This window comes from Pyrgilauda ruficollis, unplaced genomic scaffold, assembly GCF_017590135.1.
Source record: "Pyrgilauda ruficollis isolate IOZ18807 unplaced genomic scaffold, ASM1759013v1 scaffold4, whole genome shotgun sequence".
NCBI classification, from domain to species: Eukaryota; Metazoa; Chordata; class Aves; order Passeriformes; family Passeridae; genus Pyrgilauda; species Pyrgilauda ruficollis.
The window spans coordinates 16,381,337-16,404,015 of NW_024525489.1; the positions used below are offsets into that span (position 1 = coordinate 16,381,337).

The following is a 22,679-nucleotide window of genomic DNA, read 5'->3' on the forward strand; positions in this document are numbered from 1 at the left end:
TGCAAAAAATATGCAGATAGCTAAAATAACTAAATACATTAAAAAGATGAATCAATCTGGAACAGTTGTGCTAACCGGTCTACCAAGATCTGCCAGAAGGATTCTGCAGGCTGCCAGCGCACTCAGTGTTTTAGATTATAGCCCAGCTCACTGAAGCACTACATGTTTAAGTATATTTGTAAATAAGTGTAGGCATGCCCCAGGGGTGAGAAGAAAAGACAGGGAAGGGGGAAGGGAAATATCAATGGTCTAGTACAACTAGGGAACAATTTTAAGAGGCACCATACTTCACATCACTACACACACCTACTCATACTCTGTGCCAAGAGAGGCTAGGAAGCTTTTGTAATTCCTGCAGCCACTTAAGATAACAAAACTGAAGTGGGGCCACAGGCTGAAACGACTGGCAGGCACCAAGACATATTTAACTTCACCCCACACAGAAGGTACTTCATCCCATTTATCCCTCACATGCTCTCACTGGATGATAGCACCTCATGAGACAGGGCAAAGCACGATCTGCTACTGGCACCTTGTTTTTGTTGAACTTCTCAGAGATGCCCTAAAACTAGGATCAGAGATAAACCCAGAAAAACCATCCAAAAGAAATGAAAGATTTAGTTTACAGTAAAAAAACTATGGATGAAAATGCCACTGACTTACGTTCTTTGTCTCTGTTTCTCAAACAGTGTTTTCAAAGAGAAAACACTGTTTGAAAAACAAATTCAGTAAGACTGAAAAACTCCCAATAAATTATTCAGAATGTATTCACAATTTATACCTGGCAATAAGAGAATACTAACTTAGGCATCTTAAAAACAGGAAAACTTGTCTTTCTGCAGTTCGAAGTGTTCTACTACACAGATCTCTGTTCAGATATCCAGAGATTTTATTCTCTCTTCAGTGCTGCCTTTCAGTGTTCTAGCAATTTTAAGCATCAAAACAGTTGCCAAGCAATGTATAGTGAAGTTACTTAATCATTCCTCATGAGCAAAAATTTTCTCACCAATCATTTCTGTGGTACACGTACTTAAGCGGTGAACATTAACTTTTTTTCAACCCAAGAACACGTGCCATGTACGCTCATATAAGCACAAAAAGATCACAGCTCTTAATTCTATTATGTAATTCTATAAGCAACACTGCAATGGCATGTCACAAAATAATCACATATTATGAGCTGGAGTCTAAATTGCAAATGCTCAAATTCCTTTCCACTTGCTGTACAAGAACAGCAGAAATGCAGCGACAGCAGTCAGCACCAGGACTGATAAACAGACTCATGGCCCACATTTAAACAGACAATGGGAGTTCACAGGCCGAATGAATCACTTGGGGTATGGCAAGACAAGGCACAAAAAATTCTGGAGGAGATTTTTAGATTTGGCTTCAGTAACAGAAAGAGGAGTGAACCAGTTTTGACCACACAAGCATTTGCAGAGGCAACTGGCATACTCTAGTTCCTCACTCCTACATCCAGGATCAGCTACTCCTTGTATTCAAGCATGCGTGACCACTCTGAACTGACTTGGGCATCAAGTGAAACAAATACAAAAATAAGTGATTTTGTTCTTACCTCCTGTTTACAAGCTAGGATACGAATATCATGCATGCCATTTTTGCTCCAATGCTTTTGCAATCCTGCCCTATGTGACTGCACTAAAGGGAAACATATTCCTGGCTAAGACCAAAAAAATGCAGTCTTTCCTCACTGCAATCCTTAATTTAACTTCTTTATCACTGGGTTATTTTCAAAACCACTCAACGGTAGAGAGCATATAGCGAACTTTTTTCAAATAGGAAAAGAACACCTGAATGAGTTCATCTACAGGCCCACACAGAACAGGTCACTCAAATAAAATGAACTTTTGTTTTCACACTTCAGAGTATTTTTATTTCTAGTTTATTGTCTGCAAAGCTTGAATTCTGAGCACTCTGAAATTATTCCAAAGAACTCTTTCAGGTATCCAAGCATTTCTCAGCATCTAAAACATAAGGATCCCTCATCTACTTCAGTTCTTGCCACGTTTTAAGTAAGAAACGTAGAAATGACAAGGCTCACCAGCCTTGCTAAGCCAAATACATGAGTGGGTTACCGACCAATACTTACTTTCTCAGAAAACTGTTTACTGATAACAGTTTTAGTTACGGCTTGGTATTTGTACAGTCTTACTTCTTTTAGCACTAAATTAAGATGAACCAAAAGTCTTAGGCAATTCACGTGATCTTCCTTGGGGAATTTTACACAGACCATTCTAAAATTAGTAAATAAAGTTTCCGTGTCTATCTACTTAAACGTCAATAAAGGCTAAGTTATATTTGCAACTTGTTCAAACAGTGCCAAGTTACTTATCTCTGATGTAATTATACTGCCATAAGCCAAGAACCTCAAAAGAAAAAGAAGGGTTACATTTTGAGTAGGACAGAGATATCAATTTAATTAAAAGTGTGCACCAACAAAGACACTTTCACCATATGGTAACCTGACACTGAAAACCAGTTTTCCGCCTAGAACACAGTTATCTATTCCATTTTTGCTTGACCAAAAAAAACCCAGGAAAATGCCTTTTTCTTTTTGCGAGTATAACTTTCCATGAGAGGAGTTCAAAAGGTTTAAAGACCACTTGGAGACAATGTAACATTGTAAAACTCTCCTAGTTCATACTACATCAATATTTACAGTGTCATTTTCCTAAAGCATTTAGGCTATTTAAGAAACACATTTTCATTACACTTAAACTAAATTACAGGTTTGACAGATATGAGAAGAACTGAAACATCTGATGCTAGCAAATTATCAGATCAATTATGAAAAAAAAAAACAAACTATAAAAACCAGGTACAGACCTGCAAAAACATTGTCTCATCAGTTTGTACTGACATTCTACATCTACAAACTTCTGAATTTCTGAAAATCACTGAACATCTGTTCTCATTGGTCCTCCTCACTTAAGTAAAAGAAGCCATGACAGCATATCAATGATTATATTGGAATTAACTGGAAAACATGCATATAAGTAGAGGAGAATACAGTTTGCTTCACATGAATCTGTCAAATATAAAGGTTGCAAAAGAAACCTTGTGAAAGAGAGGCTATCTGGTAGTCACCAAGGCCCATTTGGCTGCATTTTTCCCAAATAAATACACCTCAGTATTGTGACCACAGCTTGTTTTCTTCTGCCTTTCTTTTGATTTATCTGATATATATAAAACAATAAAGTTGAAATTATTGCTTTTCTGCAGTGGTGATGTATGTAACATTAATCACTGGTGGTTCTTTTGTACTATCTGCTTTATGAGAAAAAATATTTCATAGAAGACTTTTACAGCACTTCTGCCAATTCATCTTTGACTGAGAAACTCAGAAATTTGACCTAAATCATCATACTTGAAAATCTTATACAAAACTTCTTTGAATTTTATTTATCTTCAATTTTATTGGTCAAACTGTATGTTTAGGACTTTTCTATTAACTTAATAACTGATTTCACCAACTCACTGCTCATTACTTTTTTTCTGAATGTTTTCAGATTATCCAGCTATCAGAACAACTTCTAACTAGAAATTTAATCCAACAAGAGGACCGTTATCTAAAAGCCAACAAACTGTAAATATCAACAATTTCTGAATCAAGTAACAAATGTCCTAAACCACACTATAAATAGTCACAGCCATCTGTCTGATTTGCCCCTTCTCCTCATTGCTTAAACTTGTCTATCTCCAAGGACACAATCTTACCACGTAGCATGCCTGGTTTCATCGCCTGCCTCTTGCAGCAGAAAAGCAGCAGCAAGGGGCAAGATCCCCATCCGTGACCCCCCCAGAGAGCTAACATTACTAAATCTGACTTCCATACCCGATCTCAAGTGCTTATCTATTACTTTCATCACATTCCTTCTATTGCAGCTGTTTGCTATCATTTAACCACATTTTATCTCATTTCATTATCTCCTTCCCTATCATTTGGGTGGTGTTTTCTTGTTCTTTTGGCACTGTCTTACAAGGACTATTTTTAACAAAGCTGTAGAAACACAAGCACATTGTATCCACCCATTCTCCCTAATTTCCTTGCAAACCTTTTCAAAGGAAAGTTTACCCAGGAAAAATAATTTTCATGTAATGCTATCAGGTCCCACCACTCGCATGGAGTCTACTACTCCAAAGAAACAAGTTACTGGTTAGAGGAAATGAAAATTTCAGCAGTGATGAGGACAAAAGCTAGAAAATTCCTTAGCAGGATGGGGGTTTGTCCATAAACACAGTTACAGCATAGCAGTTTGTTGCAATTTAGACCATTTGTGAAATGCGGAGAAACGCCAATATCTGCAAATCTGCACTTTTGCCAGAAAAATGTTTGTCAGAAGCAAAACTTTCCACAGCAACATATGCATTGCTTGCAAAGACAACATTTCTAGCCAAAACAAAAGCCACACACACACACCCACCCACACACACCTTCCAAGCTCATATCCAGCCTTGTTGCTTGCTGGGACAAGGACGTGCATTGGCAGCACTCGGCTCTGCGGGGTCCCAGCCCCCGGGGCAGAGTCCCCATTCTCCCCCAGGGGTGAGAGATGGCTAACTAAAAGGGAAATAACATCCGAAAAAGACAGTCACTCCCAACCAGTCAAAAGACCCATGGTTAGGGCAAGACACCAGTATGAGAAGCAGTTCACCCCAGCTTGCCTCAAGCAAAGGTATGGATTTCAGTGCCCTGCACATGCATTTGATCAAACCCTTTGCTATTTTCGGATGGGCTTGTCCAACACATAATGACAACTACAAAATGTCTCTGTGTCAGTCCAGAAAAATGCAGAACAAAAAAAACCTGAAGTTTAAAGCTTGCAGAACAGGAAACCCCGTCTTGTCAACTCTCCCAAGCAGCTGCTAGAAGAGCCTAAGAAAAGGAAAATCACTAATTTCTGAAAAGATATGAAAATAGATTATAATGCCATAAAGCACTGTTTGTGACTACTTAAATGAGGATTAATAACGTTAGTATTCATCCTAGCTAATTACTTCACAGGGCATCACGAAAGTCTATTCTCAGGATAATTTTTCAATCTGCAGATGTCAAAGTACTGTAAACAGAAAGCAAGCATTAAAAGTTAAATATGTAATCAGCAGATAAGCATCTAGGGGAACCCCATATTAATCTGTTTTCATTCTTATTTGATATACACAGCTTACTAATGATGCTTACATAGATATAAATACTGAAGTCCTCTTTTGCCTTGAATGAGGAAGATTATATAATAGAGGCAACAATAATTTCAAAAGGTTCAAGAAAAATAATTAGAAAATCAGAATAAACATGAGTATTTGCCAGGGAAAGCAAAATACAGGCACTGAGAGGGAGAAAAACCTTGGAAAGGCAGTACTAGACCAGTAACTAAGAACAGATTAAACTGCCTGGCTTGCTAACTCACATATGTTATGAGCTTGGGTGTGTGCCCCCTGAACAAGCACCACAGAACACAACAGGAAGGTATTCTACCTGACCATCACATTTAGTTCCACACAGTTAATTAGAAGGGTAAGAAAAAGAGAAAATAAAAAGCCTAGAGAGGAAGAAAAGGAAGTCAGGAAATCACAATGGGACTAACTTACAAGGTGTTTTTTGGAGAGAGGGTAGAGTGGAACTAACCAACAACTACAGAGCAGAAGCCAAGCACAGTAATACTGTGGCATAAGGTATCCCAAGTATTTCAATATCATGGCAGGTAAGGAACCAGAGATAAAAGAAGTCTACCTATTAGAAACTAGATGAATTGCAGGAAAAAATTATGGGATACTAAGCCCACCACACTAAATAGGTCCTTTGCCCCACAGCTTCCCAAAAGTGGATGGATAATCTAGCACTGGAATTTGCATTGGATAAAAGTACAATGAGGAGCACTGCATCTTTATCTCAGGAGAGAGAAACTGTCCAACCTCAAATTTCCATTATTCTGTTAAACATTTCCAAATATACAGGACAACAATAGGCTTCAGAAGGAGCACAGAGCAGGTCTTTAATTAACACTGCTCATGCTTCAGGTGTACAATTTCTAAAAGCCACCCTGTAGTTGCTGAACCCCTACCACAAACCTCCACACGGATCCAAGAACATTCATCTGCAAATGGTCACAGCAGACGTTAACGCCTGATGTCTGTAGAGATAGCCAAGAATTTTGCACCTTCCTGAACATGACTCTGCAGCAGATAAATGCTGTTACAGCTCGTGGCAATGCCAGCCACAGCTAATTATAACTTTATTGAGATGTTTTGGCAAGAGTCAAAGGCATTCAAGCAAACAACTTGTGATGGGGTTATCTGCCACTGATAATACATGACTTCTGCAAATAGTCTAAATACTCCATTTCTTTCCTCCTCTCTCATCCGTAACACCAAGCTTTTGAGGGATACCTGGGGGAGGAGGAAGGATGTCATGCTGCTGAAGGATGTGATAAATATGCAAAGTGCTATTACTTTTAATAAACTGGCAAAATTTCCTAGGTCCTGTAAAACAGATTTTTTTTTTCTCCAAAGCAATATTTGATATCTGAATCAGCTATGAATATATGTCAAGATATTTATGGGCCTCCACTGGATATATGACACATGAGGTTATTCCTATACATAGCTAAGCTACTGACTTTCTACACAGTATTAACTGGATGCAGTAAATAGAAATACGATTCAGCTACTAACCAATTTCTCACTGAATCGTGGAAGTTAAAATTAAAATTACTCTCTTGTTCTCATGACCACTTCCTTTAAATTCCTACAAGGGAACTCTCATTAAAGAACGTCACACCTACCACTCTTCTCAGAGTGGTTGTTTGATGTATGTAGAAAGTAAATTTAAAAGACAGAAAAACCAACCCAATAACCAAGAAAACAAAGAAGTGGTTTGCATTACTAAATAGACTCAAGACTCTCTTGACAAAGATTGTACTTTCAAGGAAAGCCATAGAAAGAAGAGATGGACAGGAAGAAAGACACAAAGAAAGGAGACCAAAAAAAGAAACCCATAGACAGACACTTTTCAGTCTCAAACATGGCCAAATGAAAACCAAACAGTGGGCTGCTAGCAACATGGCCAGCATTGAGGCTTAACACAGGGATTTTCTTGTAAACAACACCAAAGAGGAACGAAGGTTGCATTATCGACTGTTATTGGAGTTAATGCAACGTGCCCATCACTGAAGTATCTGACAGCAATGGCTCTGGGCCAGCAGCTCACAAGTTCTTTCACCACAAGATCACTATCAGTCCTTTCATGCATTAATGAGCGTATCAACCCCACCGCTTTTCAAACGAAAACACTACATAACGTGCCCCCAGTACCGACGGGGATCCAGCCGGTCCCGCGGGCCTGGCCCCTGCGCGGGCGGGGCGGCACCGAGGGCCGGGGGCAACCGCGGCACAACGGGGGCGCGCAGCCCGCCGGGGGCTGCTTCACGGGGGTTACGAAACTGGTGACAAGCTGGGGCGGCCGACCCCGAGGGGCATCCGGAAAACGCCGGGGAGGAGGCGAGAGCGGCACAGCGCGCAGGGCCCGCTCGCCGCCGGGCCGGCCGCCACGTCCCACCCCCGGCCCGGCCGCGGCGGGGGGCGGCCGCCCTCGGGGGCAGCGAAATAGCCCGGCCGGCCGCTCCCTCCCGGGGAAGACGACAAGCCGTGGCAGCGCCCAGGGCGGCCGCTCCCCTCCAACTGCGTAGACGGGGGACACGGAGGGGGAGCGGCTGTCGGAGCCGGGGGTGTGGGGGGGTAGAAGGTCGCGGGTGTTACCTGCAGCTCCGCCCGCTCCGCCTCCCACTCGGCGCGCTCCGCCTCGAAGCGGCCCCACTCGTGCTGCAGGAAATGCAGGATGCCCGGCACGCTGTATTGAGCCCGGGACGCCGAGAGCGGCGCGGCGGCTCCGGAGGCTGAGACTCCCCCTCCTCCGCCGCCTCCTCCCGCTGCCGCCGCCGCGGCCGCCGCTGCCGCCGCCTCGCCGGGCTCCAGCCCCGGCCCGCCCGCCGGCGGCGGCAGCAGGAGGGCGTTGTTATTGTTATTGTTGCTAAAGAAGACGCCGGGCCCCGCTTGCTCGTCCATGGCCGGGCCGGGTCCGCCTGGCTCGCCGCCGCCGCTCCCGCCGCGTCCCGGCAGCAGCAGCAGCAGCAACAACCTGGGCGCGTCCCGCCCGCCGTCACCGCCTGACAGCCGCCCCCGCCCGCTGCTACGGTGGCCCGGCGGGTACAGCGCCGGGCAGCGATTCGCCCCGCCGCCTCGCGCGGCGTCCTGGGAATTGTAGTTCCGCTGGATAGCGGGGAGGATTCCTCGGTGGCCGCCCTCTTCCCGCGCCGTCCGTAATTCCAGGGATGGAGTTCGGACGGCTGAGCCTCAGCGCCGGGACGTACGGTCCGGTCGGCTGGGCGGGGGCACTGGCGGGAGGGGCAGGGCAGAGGCAGTCCCTGCAGCGGGAGCACAGGTTAATGGTCACCTCCATCTCCGAGCGGGCTTGAAACGGCTTGGGCTCTCCCGCAGCCCACCCCAGGAACACGGGAAGGGCGGGGGTCCCGCAGCCGTTCCACATGCTCCGGTCGGGCCCTGCCCTGGCAGCTCCGGCTTTTCTGCTTCCTCCGAGTTCTCAGCAGCGCTCGGCCTCTCACTGCCAAAAGCTGGAAACCCTGCCCAAGGCTACAGGGGGCTCTTGGACATCGTTTGCAATGTTGGGAAGGAGAGCGACACACCATTTTTCAGGAATTGCCACGCTGCCCGTTCCGCGAGGAAAGGGAAAACAGGAGCCCGTGGGACTGAGGGCGGAAGATGTCGGCAGCACTGCCCTCTCCGCATGGCAGCCCGGGCCCTTTCCACGCCATGCATTTCCCCAGCAGCGCAGAGCCCTGCTCCGTCGGGCCGCGCCGGGGCCAGCACCGTGTCGAACACGCCGTGTGCCACCCAGGCGCTGCCACGGCGCTGCCGAGCTCGCCGGCCGCTTGCGCCCCTCGCCGTGCCCCGGGCGCTCCGGCAGCGCCGCTGGCTGCTCGAGCAGCGGTTCCTGTTTCTTTGTGGCCGCTCCGAAACCACAGCCGCCTGCTTCGGAACCCTGCCCGCGGAGTTTGAGCTGCGGCCGGTGGACGATCTCTCTGGGAAAGATCACTGAGGAAGCTTACTTAGAGCATCAGGAGAGCAGCGGGGAACGGGAGCGAAAACACGGGACAGAGAGCATGATCTGGGAGAGGAACCCGGGTAGAACAAGGCTCAGCCAGAAAAGAAGGAAACAGCAGAGAGAGATGAAAGATGTGAAGAGGAAGCGGAGCAAGCAGTTTAAAAAGCACATTTAAAAGGCTATTGACAAAGATGAAAGGGACAGTGACAAACAACAATAAGCACTAAGGCCATTTCAAGTTACTTCAGTTTTTTTAATCAAATGGAATTTGATGCCAAAATTTTGTGTAAAACCACATGATTATAACTTTAATATCAGGAGCAAGCAGAGAAGCAAACGAGGACTAAACTGGGGAAGGATGTATACAAACAAGAGTTGTGCATGTTGTAGACAGTCACACAAAATACAAAGAAAAACTTCTCCCTTCTCTCTCCCTTTACATCTATCTGTTGCCATTTTCTCTTGCTAACTTTTTTCTGTTGTTCTACTGACTTCTTAGTTATGCTTGATTGCTACACTACCCTCCCCCGTTCCGAATTTTCAGACATCTTGTCAACTAGAGTCTAACCAAAACCTAAAAGTGCTAAAACTTACTGCATTGTAAAAACACGATTATAGACAAAATCTTTCTAAGTCATTAATTCCTAGACTACCTGGTGGAGGGGTAGGAATCTAAAACAGGCTATAAACTTGTTCTCTGTTTTACTTGCAAAACATTTGTGTTGAATTTTGAACTGGAAGAGTCCTTAATACTTTCAAATGTTAAACTGGTTCAGAACCTCTAAGCAAAACAGATCTGTAATGCTAGAAAGACTTATTAGAAAAGCATGTATTTAAATCAATTTAATTCCCACTACCTATAGTAAGATGAAAAAACTAGTGAAGTTACTTTCCTTCTCATGTACAGCACATGAGTTTTTACTTCTGCATATATCTTTACTCCTGCAGAACAATGGGACAAGACTGGATTACCATCTTCACAAAAAAAAAATTGAGATTAGAGTACGCACCACTTGTCGTGTCCTCACTTCAGTGCTAAAACATTCACTGTGAAATAAAAGCATTTCTGATTTTATGTTAAATATTTTGCACACAGCCAACTTACCACAGGGCGAAAGAGCATTATCTTGACCACTTTGCATAGGTACTCAAAGGGATATTAGGTAAAGTCTCAGAGGAAAATAGAAAGCCTAGAGGCAAGTATCGATGCAAAAATAGTGATCTACAAATATTTTAAGTAGATATTAGTCATGTTCAATTCTATTTACTATCCCTTTGTTATATTTGAAGTTGAAGCATCTGAAATATGCAGTTTTTACAGAGTATACAGAGAAACATCAGAGATGAAACTCAGCAGGTCTAGTGGAGACCTCTGGTTATGTTACTTCTCTCTATAAAGCAAAATGTATAGAAAGATCCCTATAAAAGCCCATAAATTCAACAGCTGTGTCAAAAAATTCATGTAAGTCAGTCTTATATACACAAGAAAATACATGGTTCCACACTTCTGGCAATAGGAAGGGTGATGCCTGGCAGCAGACAGACACTGGGAGTCCCTGGCTGTGCATGCAAGGTTAGCAGAGCACGTGAGCCCTGAGCCCCAAAATCTGCACATCAGACTCACTCAGAGGTGAGGGGAGCCACGTGCTTTTGAAAAAAGCCTGGTAGGGGAAGGAAAAACTGGAGGAGCCTGGCTCTCACTTGTGTTCTGTCCACTGAGTCAGTACAGTGCAAAGTGCTCCAGTACCTCTGCTTGCAAACTTGATCAAGGACTACAGGTATGATGTAACCAGAAAATAAAATCTAGCAGGAAGGTTAAATACCTATGAGTCTGGACAAAGGGCAGAGCACTGACTCATCACATATTCAACCAGTTGCTGGCAGAACAGGAAGACTGCAAACACACCTTACAAGGGCCAAGATCTACACCTACAAAAATGCAGATAAGAAGGCAGTTCTCTTTATAAACTCAGTTTCCAGTGCATTCTTTAAAATTTATATTCGAAGAGATAGGGGATTAGATTCTTTGCATCCTTTATTCATTTTCAAGCACGGAAACGGATTTGAAAGAGATATACACCACATAAATAAGGACAACTCATTAAGACAGCATGCTTGATCATTCACCTTAAGAAAGGCTGAAAATTTTCAATTATTTTGTTGTGGGGTTTTGGGGATTATTTCATGCAACCTGAAGCAATCTACAAAGTCCCTTTCCCTATTGTTTTTTTAATAAAAGGAAAAAATTCATACTTGTACACTAGAAATTCCCCATGGTACAGGGTAAGTACTTCCTAACAGTTTTTCTTCTTCTCTCCATCCCCACTGTGTTAGTGTGTTGGCACAATGGTGGGATAACAATCACCAGATTTCAAAAACCACTGGAGGGTTTGAGATAGCTTTTAAAAATAAATAAAACTATTTAGATACAGAATAATTTTTGGTGGATAATTTATAACAGAAATTCATAAATATGATCACAATTTCCTAAAAATCTATACAAATACAAGTAACACCACTTCCCTTGTAATGCATGGATTTCAAGTAATTACACAAAGCTCCATCAGACAGCCTTTCACATACAAATTACACAAAATTAGACATGTATGCAGGGATAATGTAATGCTTCTGACTACTTAATGATCCAAAAATAATAAAAGTAATTCAAAAAAAGCTAGTTTTCAGTTTAATTGTCGGGGTGGAATGTACTGTGGGTGGTGGTTGCCTAGCAGCTGCTTTTGCTTTGCTGGCCTGACTTGCTCGGACTGCTGTTTCTAGACGTGTTTTCAATTCAGGAGCAGCTCCCATTACTGTCTTGAAAGCATGTGGGTAAAGTGGACCAATGTGCATTAGATTCTGAAGTGCAAACTCGTGAAGATCCTTAGATGCTGTAGATGCAGAAGCAAAGGCATTTTCATTCAGTAAATACGAGATCAGAGTGGGAACGAGAAGGGCAAGCAACTGTACTCCTAAAAATGAAAGGAAAAAAAATGTAATTACCATATCAGAGAAGGAAACAAAAGAAATTACCAGCTACTAACCAGGTAAGGAAGGGTAATATTGTTTTCAGAACGGACATTAGAAACTGCAATCAAAAAATTATCAGATTAAAACAACTGAAATGTAGATGGCTTCCTGTGCTTTGATCAGTCCAATCTCTCTTACCAGGACTGGATTTAAGATTTTTATTACTGTTCATTACAGTTATGTTGATCCTGATGCTTATTTTGAGATGCTTTTGCACCATCCAATTGCAGATCATTGATGAAAGATTTTAAGATGTAGAGTGCCTATCATATTAAAGGATTCCAAAACACTTTTCAGGCAGACAGAAATGTTATTCAATTGAATTTGAGTATCCACCTCCCCAGAGAGCGTAAGTGAACGGATACCAGAATGCAAGTGCTCACAAAAAAGTCAGGGACAGTTCTCTGCTGTTATTTATGTGGTACTGGTCTGGGAGATCCTAATTCAAAAACTAGCAGGGCAGCTATACTTCAGCTAGCATGACCTAGTAAGGCCACAGCCCAAAATGGCAAAAGGATCAAGAGGGTTGACCTTGAGAACAAAAAACGCAGCTAAACTTAAGCAACAAGGCAAATTTTTGTACCTAGAAAGAATTTAAGTACACCTTTGAAATGTGTAACCTGGTAATTGTACATTTTAAGCTCGAAGAACTTAAAAATTAATGGTAACTCATTTATCTAAATTGTTTTATATTACCAATGTATTAATTATTTTTCCTTATAGGTTGTGACTAATTCATACGCATGGAGTGAATGTCTCCAGCCAGCAAATCAGATGATCTCTTTCCTCATTTGTTTCAGTTACTCTCTCATTTTCATTTCACATGTTCCAGAAGCAGAATGAGGCTCAAGAAATTTTAAATTCTATCAAAAGGGAGAAACTCCAACAAGGAGTGCATTGGGGGGAAAAAACCCACAAAAACCAACCAAAAAAAAAAAATCAAAAAACCCCTACACAAAACCAATAGTAGTATTTTTACAGGGAACTTCTTCAGCATTTGAAGTCAAATGTCAAAGACAGTAAGTCTTCAGAATGCACATTGTTTCAGTTGAAGAATAACTAAGTCAAAGATAAACTATAAAGAATGTATTCTATTTAGTGAATCTTGCTTCATCTACAATCAATATACTCTGACCAGTATAGTTCAGTTTCTTGGGCTCTTTAACTTGCTGTGGTAGAAGCAATCTGATAAGAGTCTACTAAAATAATTAAAGTTAACAATGAGGAAAAGTAAATTGAAACCGCATGAAATACAAGTTTCCAAACAGAGTAAAATATCACTCATTACTGCAGTTCATGTTTAAATTTTTTTCCTGCAATCACTAGAAATGCAAAGGTTACAGCATATCATGCTGTGCAAGTTCATGTATACAAAGGTTCTAGCGCTGGAATTACAAAAGCATGCAGCACACACAGTCCATTTGTGACTATGCCATCAAGTTCCTAACTGCAACATTTCTAATGTTCAATATTCTATTTTACCATTACTCATTTCTCTAGAAAACCTAAATACTTACTATTCTGCTCCTCACCAAGGGCAACCAATGTTTCAAGGACTTTAATTCCTTCCTGGACTGCTAAAAGCTCCAGATTGTTGTTTGGCCGGCTCCTTTCCACAGCTTTCAACTTCTCAACCATGATAGGGGCCAATGAATGAATATATGGAGTTGACAGGGCACGATTGGTGTGTTGGAACACAGAAAGCAGAAGCTGGTAACACTTGGCTTGAACCTAATCAAATTAAGATAAATACATTGTCTTCAAAGTTATTTGTTAACTAAGGGAATCTAATAAACTCTGTTATCTCTGATTAAATAAAAAAAAAAAGACTACTAAATGGGAAGGAAACATACTAAGAGGAAAGGAGCAACACAGGCTGCTAATAAATCAGTATTAGCTCAGTGTTCAATAAAAGGAAGGACAATTAGAAAGATCATGCAGGTACTAAGTAGTAGTAACAATATAAACCCTGAGAAAATAAAGACATAGTTAATGTCAGTCACACTAGTTCACAGTGAACTGCATGTTTAGGTCTCAGAACTATCAGCTCTAATAGTAGTTTTATCTTCAAAATTGATATGCAATTCCAATTCCAGAAGGGTAACACTCCCATAAAAATGACTCAGAACAAAGTGATCTTATTGTTCTAATACAAGCCAAGGCTGTAGCCAAAAGTGTCAGGCCTTTCCATCCTTGTTTCTCACTCTCCATTTTGTGATGATAGTAGCCTAGGACTATATGGGCTGATCACAGAATGCTCTCCTTGTCATCCTTCTATTTTATTTTTTGTCCTCCGCCCTCTCTGTGGAAAGCAGAGATTACTGAAGCCAAGGTTTGGGAAAATAACCCACTGATGATCTTGTTCAGATGAATTTATGAATACATTTTTTGGGGCATACAAAGATCTTCCTCCAAAATCCACCACAAATAACCCAGCATTTTTGAAAAGATGAAGCCTCACAACAAATATGAGGATAAAACATTGCACATGTTTTCTAAATGCACTCAAGTCCAAACAGGATGAGTTACTGAGCACATGCTGAACAGAAATGTTCTAGAGGAAATACTACTGAACAAAATGATCTGTGAGGAGATCCAGGGATTAGTGAAAACACAGATATAGAAATAAAAATATTGAATAAAAATCATAGATTATAAAAACTACTCGTAAGAAAATATGAGTTATGCAGCTCGTATTACTGTTAATTCAATAGAATACAGCTGCAGGTTTTCTATACAATTCAATATTTAAGGTCTGAAATAATAACACTTCTCATATCATTTGTATGCTTTGTAACAGAGCTCCACAGAAGAACGTTTTTCCTTAATGCCTTACTCACTATCATCTTTGACCTTTTCAACAAATTTTATCTCTATCTCTCCATACTGTTACAAATAATTCTCTTCCTTTTCTGTCTTTCTTTAAACTTCATTCCTTATTAGCTGTTAAAGATGATTAGATTAACCTTTGAAATAAGGAGTAAAAGTATTTTCTCAAATGCAGCCATATTTCAAAGGAGTTTTATGACTGCATCTGACAGCAGAATTTCATCCAAGTGTTTTTCCTTTGATCTGTGTAATATAAAACTTTGGACCATTGTGCATTCACGGAAGTCTACAAAAACTCCTGAAAGGTAAAATCGGAACTTCTTCAAAGCCTAAGAGTCACACTCTCATGTAGAACTTGCCCAACAGCGTTGAAACACTTGGATCTCTCAACTGAGTTATCTTGTTGGAACAAAACGGAATTGAGCTCACCAGACTTCTGGTTATTACTATACATGATATTTGACCTTTTCATGTGGTAATAGTTTCAAAAATATTCCTATATTTCTTTTAAGGCATCAGTAGTTTCTTTGGAAGAGTCTTCTCCTTAATCAGTTCAATGCACTTTGTACAATCACGATCATGCTTTTATTACAAACAGGTGTCTCGTAGCTGACTGCAACAAGGAATATTTTACTTTTAAAAAGCCAGAATGAACACACAAGTATTACAGAGTATCTGCTCTGCACATTGGTGAGAAGAGAGCGGACACCATCTGGCTGCTCTCCAAACTTGCTGTGTGTGTTACAAAAATAGTGGTAAGTTCCAGCTGACGGGCAGCTTTCCAGCAGGGTAGTGGGGGACCATGTACTTCTCTCTCACTGTTCATGTGTTTATACAGAGCTCAGAGAGAGTACGACATAAAAGTTTCACTTAATACAACTGACATTTCCATTCACACAATAAAATTCTAAGTAGCTTTCCATCCAGAGTCAGACTTCAAAATCAACTGAATTTTATGTTCATGCTGGAAAACACCTGCCCTGCTATGGAGAATTATCAGTCTAAACAGGATTTTATATGCTTCACTGTGACCCTATGCATGTTTTTCTTCTCAGGAATCCCTGCAGTGTTTGCTTCTGGAAGCATCACAGATTTTTCTCCTTAGCTCCCACCTACAGATTTGTATACCCACTCAAACTGATACATACATGACTGGAAAACTTAAGCTTAACTACCCATACAGTGCATTAGCCTGCTTGAACCAAGTCAGTCTACAACTTTTTAACTTTCCTCTTCAATGACAAAATAATTCAGAAGGCATTTCACAAAGGCAAGCCAAAGGGCAGAAGTGCAATCATGAAATAAATGAATCATGATATACAGATGTTCTGATGGTTCCCACAAAATTATATTTTTGCTCACAAACTGAGTTTTGTATGAACACACAAAATAAGCAAAGGTTTTGCACAAACAAATATAAAATTGATCATAAATATGGGCTGTAATTTTATCTGTGGAAAGAATGGTTTAGTTTGTATTATAAAAGATCAACACTAATGTAAAAATGTCACCCCTCTATGGCAACCCATCTTTTAATCTGATAAAAGCTCATATACCAGAGACTGGTTTTGCCTTTTAAAAAAAGCTGAAGTCAAGAACCTGGCACAAGGCCATGAACACTTTATCTAGAAGCACCAAGTTTGGGTTATTTTGCTTATGATTTTCAATAATGCATTGATGAAAATTCTAGTTATCCTGACAGCAGTACCTGTCCCTGAAGTAAAGGCATCACAAAACATTCAGGAAATGTGTTAAATATATCACAATTAGTTTCTGCTGGCTGCATATCATTCACATTCCTATAACATGATCTTACCCAAGGATCAGAAGAATTCAATGCACTTCTAAATCTGTTCATACATCCATTTTGTAAAGACTGCACTCCAATTATTTCAGTGCTTGCTGACAAGAGGAAGAGAGTAATAGCTGTAAGTATGCTTACTTCATCAAGAATAGGTTTAGAGGCTTCTGAAAAACAAAAGCAAACATGCTGTTAGCTTATTCCAAAGAGGCCTTAGCATTTATTTATTAAATTCCAGTGAACACAGATAAAACTCACAAATAGGAAATATATGTACTTGAAATTATTTGCAACTGCACATGCATTTACTTTTTACAGTATCATTGTTGACTGTGACTGACAAAAATCTGAGCAACTCTAGTCTAACAGTTGTTTTAATAAAGTAAGTCAATCTTTCTGAAACTTAAGTATCAAGGAAAACATCACCACCCACACATTCTCGGACCAAATCATGCTTTTTGTTTTCAGTGTGTAAACAAAAAGAAAAAATATATTTTTAGATCCTTTTCCCATTGAAGGTCTACTTCACTGTTTAAAATTATTATCTTCAGCTGATACAGCAGAGTAAGAAACAGATATCCAGCATGGCAACAACTTTTAATTAACATGAGGTTTCACAGAACAGAATAGTTGATCTGACAGCCAACTGTCACCAACAGGAATAATCCTACTTTAACCTTTCCGGCTTTTCAAATAGCCTGTATTTGCCATTGTCACAATTTTTTTTTCTATGCATAAGCTCTGTCTTCACAGATCTCATTCATGAATTCATAACAGGAACAGAAACATGTATATATAAACTATTATAATATATATAAAAAGCACTGTTCTGCTGGTCTGGTTGGCCACATTGGTTCTGCTCTCCCCTGAGAGGCACAAAGAAACAGCATATATAAAGTCAGCAAAAAAGAAAAACAGCACAACTGCCCTTTACAGATGTCAGTCAGTCACTCAACTGGCTTAGCTATAACGTGAAATCTCACTTAAAAAAACTATTCCCAGCATTTTAACTGACAATTTTTCTTACATCATTTAAAGTATTTTAAATTTACATTCTTTAAATTTTATTGAAGGATGAGGTTTGAAATTGAATGCAGTGGGCCTTGCTTAGATTTTTGCATGTGTGATCTATCACACTTCACAGCAGATTAGAAAAGAAAACATATGCTCTTGCAAGGAACCAAGAAAAATTTCTGATCCCTGCAAAAAGGTCTCCAGCCAGTGATGTCTCTGGAAAGAGGGCCTGTGAAATCTCAACAGTAACTAATGGCTGGAAAACAAGAGCTGATGTGACAAATCAAATTAGAAGTTTGGCTTGGTTAAAATGAACCTAGTGATCCTCTCCCTTTGGACATTTCAGAATCATTTGCAATTACCTCCTCATTCCCTATCTCTCACATGAGTAACTCCATTCAAGCCTCTCTTCACTCTCTACAAATGGCTCCTTGGCAATGCAATGGGATGTTTGTCTCTGACTACCACTATGCAAATGGCAAATCTTTGTGTCTCTCTTTTGCTAACTACACAGCTAAGACTGTACATTTTTTCACTTTTTGAAGGGCAAGGCAAAGCATCTATGTGAACCATAAGTGGTCTGCAGTTCTCTAAAGAGACAGTAACCACTGTGCTGGTGAGTAACTGGGATTTTTTGGCCAGGATTTCTTACTCACCAAAGAAAGCTTTTAACAGTGTTGGGAGTATCCTACTCCAGTAGGAACCTTTCCACAATTACATGTGGCTATCTTCCCACTCATTCACTTTAACACTGACTGTCATTAAGACTAAATTACTTGTGCCAGCATAAAACCTGAGAGGCTGATGCCAGATGCATCGCAAAAGGGAAAACTTCCAACTGGAGGTTATGATCAACACGGTCAAAGAAGACAGACCAAAGACAAATCTGAGGTAAGAGCTCCTGAGATGTAACTACTTTGTTAAAGCCAACGTTGTGCTTTTCTTCAATAAAATTTGTTAAGCAACGGAGGAGTTTTCTTCATTCAGGTCTTACATTAAGTTATAGGCAGATACCATACTTGCATTTTCATTAAGGAAAACTAATTTTTCTTGAATTTTAACTCCTGCACTGGGAAACCACTTACCAGGCTGAGAGTCTTCCAAGATAGATGCCAGAGTGCTGCGGATAAGACCTGTCCATTGTTTCTGAGTCTCATCAGTCTTGATTGTTGGAAGAGTAACAATCGTTTTTATCCCTTGAAGAGCTGCAGTGACTGGAGGTGGGACCTGATTTTCTGCTGACTTTACTGCTGTTTCCTTCAATACCCTTGTTATCAGAAATAGGATCGTGGGTAAGATTGTCATACACCCTAAAAAAAAAAAAGGGGAAAAAAAGATAAAACAGAATTTTTGAAGTGTAGTAGATAACCTCTTTGTCTTTCCCAATATGGATGCATATGGTTAAGACAAAGGAGATGAGATAAACTGCAATTCAGGTAACAAGTGATATGGGTCCTTCAACATTTTATCACCAAATTCATTCATCACTGCTACTGAAGTGTATCATAACAGAAGTCATACAAGCCAACAATTGAAATGCTGCTGTCAGTTCAGGAATGATGATTTAGCTACTGAAGCTTTGTCCCACATGGCATGTGATAGCAATCTGGATGGCATACCTTGTAAGCACCTCAGAAAAGGATCTACATATCACTAGGGTCTTATAAAGAGCAAAAATAAGAGGTCTGGAAACAAGAATCCAAACTAAGTTACTGCACTTTTCAAGTAAGGTGGTGTTTCAATAACACGTGCTGACAGACTTTAAGCTGCTATAGGACTAAGAGAAGAGTGCTGTTGGGTTTAGGCATGCAAAATCAATCTACAGATCACTTCAGACAGTCAAGCCTCTTCCCATATCTCTTCTATGCTTCATTTTCCCACATCTGTGGAAACACAAATCCTGCCATTTTCCCACTTCTGGGAATACTGTGAGGATAAACACATGAAGTAAAACAATTACAACAGGAAGGGACTGCTCTTTAAACTAACAGTCATTTCTGAGCTGCCTGCAGTGCCCACTTGCCAAATGGTGGGAGTAACACCCTCACTCCCGACAACACAAAATACTGTTACTCTTTTTGCCCACCCTCTTTCCCATCACTCTCTCAAAAAAAACCCCCAAAATCGGGAATCAAATAAAAACAGGACATTACTCCAACTCAAAATCTGTTGTTCCTTAAAAAAGTGCAAGGCACAAATTCATAAATTTCTGTTTGAAGACAAGCCATATTGTCTTTTAAGCATAACTTTGTCCAAATATGTTATAACTTTGTCCAAATATGTTATTTGCAGCGCACCTCATTAGGGGACCAACTTTAAAATATCTTATCTATAAGAGTGGGTGAAAATTCCCAAAGATTCTTGAGACAACAGTCAAGTAATTTGCTCTCCAAAACACAGAAGTCAAAGAGCACAGCTTCCCATGTAATTGTGTCCTTTACCCATGAACTTCACTCAGTGCAATTATCCCAGCTTACACACATCCTTTGTGACAGTCTTCCTGGGCAGAAGAAAGCTCTATTTAGTTTATAATCACATTGGGAACAACTGACAGCCAACGGCTGCAAGGCCAAGGGTACCAGAGATGAATTGTGCTGTTTTTCCCTCAGTAGGATTGTCTTTTCATACAGCTGCTGCTTTTCATGAACTTTTCAGGAATTTAATTATCTCCAAAATGTCTGTGTTCTTTAACAATATGATTAAAAATTGACTGAAAGGTTTCAAAAGCATGAAAAAGGGGAAAAAAACCAACAATGAAATCAGATTGGTACAGAGCTAATTTCCTCAGCAAATGTGCAGCGCACACGTGCAAACTTAAAATCAAATTTCCTTTATGTTGCTCACTGGAAAAACCTGAATTTTTATTTAGTTAATTACCTAAATATTATTAATAGATGGCCCTTAAAGCATTCATAGGAATATCTTTACAGTTTGTTTTTAGCATGATATCCTCACTGTGCTACCACTCACTCATCCTGTTACAATGCCTTACCTGCTGGAGAACACAGAGAAGGCAGGTCAGACAGAATATTAACTGTGGCAGCCACAAGACGAGCACTTTCCTCAGAGAGGTGGGATTTGGCAGCAACGTGACTTGGAGAATCTGACACTTTTGAACTCAGATGGGGCATGTGTCGTACTAGGATGAACATGAGCAATTCCATGGCTGCAAAGACTAGAGATTTGCCAGGCACAAGACCACCACTCTCGCCTCCCTCTCCTAAAGCAAGAGGATTTTCTTTTTCTTCATTATCATCTTCATCTGAAAAAGGAAAGAAATCTCTGAGAAGACACTTAAGACTACATGACACACTCTTCACAAGTTAAAATCAAGAGTTAAAAATCAAGAAGGAAAAGTTGCTTTACAGTAAGATAGGACAAACATGGCTCATGTCAGACTAAATGTTTTAGTTAGAATGACTTAAAGGGGTTTAAAATACCTTAGAAGTACTGTGATTGCAACAATATTTAATAAAAATCATTCTGGAACTAGAAAACAAATGTAGTATTGCACAAAATAAAACTACAGCTAATTGTCTTGCTTATCTTAAAAATGATTGTAAAATTAACAACAACCAATGACAAATAAACAGCCAGCACAATTTTTTTTAATTTAATAGCTATTAATTAAATGTTCCACCCTGACAAAATTTTATTCTAGCCTAAACTGATTATGAAATAAGAGAACAGAAAAGCACTGTAGGATTCTACGTCTATGTCTATCTGAGTGTATTCAGTTCAAAAAGTCTCTCTTTTGATGGCAGCTTGGCCAGCTGCAGTCTTTCCTTCTCCCATTAAACAGCAACAGAGATTCAGTAAGGCAAAGCTGGCCTGAACTACCCCTATAGAGCTCCTATGAATTTAAATGATTGCTACTGTTATCACATTCATCAATCTGAAAAAAGCAGCTTACTGGGCTGACAGTAAACAATTCCATTAATTCATATGAAGGAACAGAGCCTGCATTTTCAGTTGTGCTGGTTCCTCAAGTTCCAGCAAAATTTTCTCCCCGTTTTTACATGGAAAACGTGAAAAAGCTATCAGTTGGGGGTTTTTCTATCAACAGCACATTGTGCCACATTAAGATAGTAATTTTCCTTAATAAGAGAGTATTCTCTGGGGTTTACTTCACTTCTTTCAGGTAACAGAAAATCTGGCACACCTACCCAACTTAACCAGGTGCCAATGAACTATTTCCCATGTTGCCTTTTGGAAAGTAATTTACCTAGCAAAGATGGAAACAGTATATCTAATACGAGATTTTTTTAAAATGGTAAAGGAATGATTGAACAGGGAGACTCTCTCTTAAAAGGAAGATGTCACTAAAAGTACCTCAGAAAGTAGCTTTCAGACTGGTGGTCAAGTTTTGAGTATCTCCAAGCAGAGAGATACCACATCCCTGATCATCTGCTCTTCTGCTTCACCGCTCCCACAGTGACCAATTTTTTCCTGGTATCCCATCTGGATTTCACTGTTGCAGTTTGTGTCCATTGCCTCTTGTCCTTCTACCACACACCCTTCAGAAGACTCTGGATTGGCCTTGTCTTTAAATCTCCTCTAAGAAGGGGGTTTGCTGCTCTATCCCATATTAACGCTCTCTTCTGCAGACTAAGTAAGTTCAGCTCCCTCAGCCTCTCCTCACAGGTCACACACTTCACCTCCCTAAGCAGCTTAGTGGACTTCCACTGAACTTAGTGGACTTCCAACTTCATGTTTGTCAAAGTCTGTCTTCCTCAGAATGAGGTGGAAGGGCAAAGAAAACTAGACACTGCTCCAGATGCATCTTCATAACCGTATCCTTAATCCACTGGTCATGCTTTTCTAACACAGCCCAATAACAGAGGTGTCAGCATTGCACAGGTTTCACAC

The 22,679-nt window shown here is 40.5% G+C and overlaps 2 protein-coding genes across 9 annotated transcripts in view; both read right to left on the reverse strand.

Moving 5' to 3' along the window:
* STRN (striatin) overlaps positions 1-8,187 on the reverse strand; it is a 69,770-nt gene extending 61,583 nt beyond the window's left edge. For all 5 annotated transcript variants that reach the window (XM_041476921.1, XM_041476920.1, XM_041476919.1 and 2 more), the window contains exon 1: positions 7,777-8,187. In XM_041476921.1, the coding sequence (XP_041332855.1) occupies positions 7,777-8,082 (306 nt within the window). In that variant the 5' untranslated portion in view covers positions 8,083-8,187. The remainder of the gene's footprint in view (positions 1-7,776) is intronic.
* Positions 8,188-11,156: 2,969 nt separating this feature from the next.
* HEATR5B (HEAT repeat containing 5B) overlaps positions 11,157-22,679 on the reverse strand; it is a 55,656-nt gene continuing 44,133 nt past the window's right edge. For 2 of the 4 annotated variants that reach the window (XM_041476914.1, XM_041476912.1), the window contains 5 exons: positions 20,803-21,072; positions 18,896-19,120; positions 16,812-16,963; positions 13,684-13,897; positions 11,157-12,108 (listed from right to left, as the gene is read on the reverse strand). In XM_041476914.1, the coding sequence (XP_041332848.1) occupies positions 11,804-12,108; positions 13,684-13,897; positions 16,812-16,963; positions 18,896-19,120; positions 20,803-21,072 (1,166 nt within the window). In that variant the 3' untranslated portion in view covers positions 11,157-11,803. Of the gene's footprint in view, positions 12,109-13,683; positions 13,898-16,811; positions 16,964-18,895; positions 19,121-20,802; positions 21,073-22,679 lie in introns of those variants that run through there. The other 2 variants (XM_041476913.1, XM_041476915.1) reach the window with 2 other exon arrangements.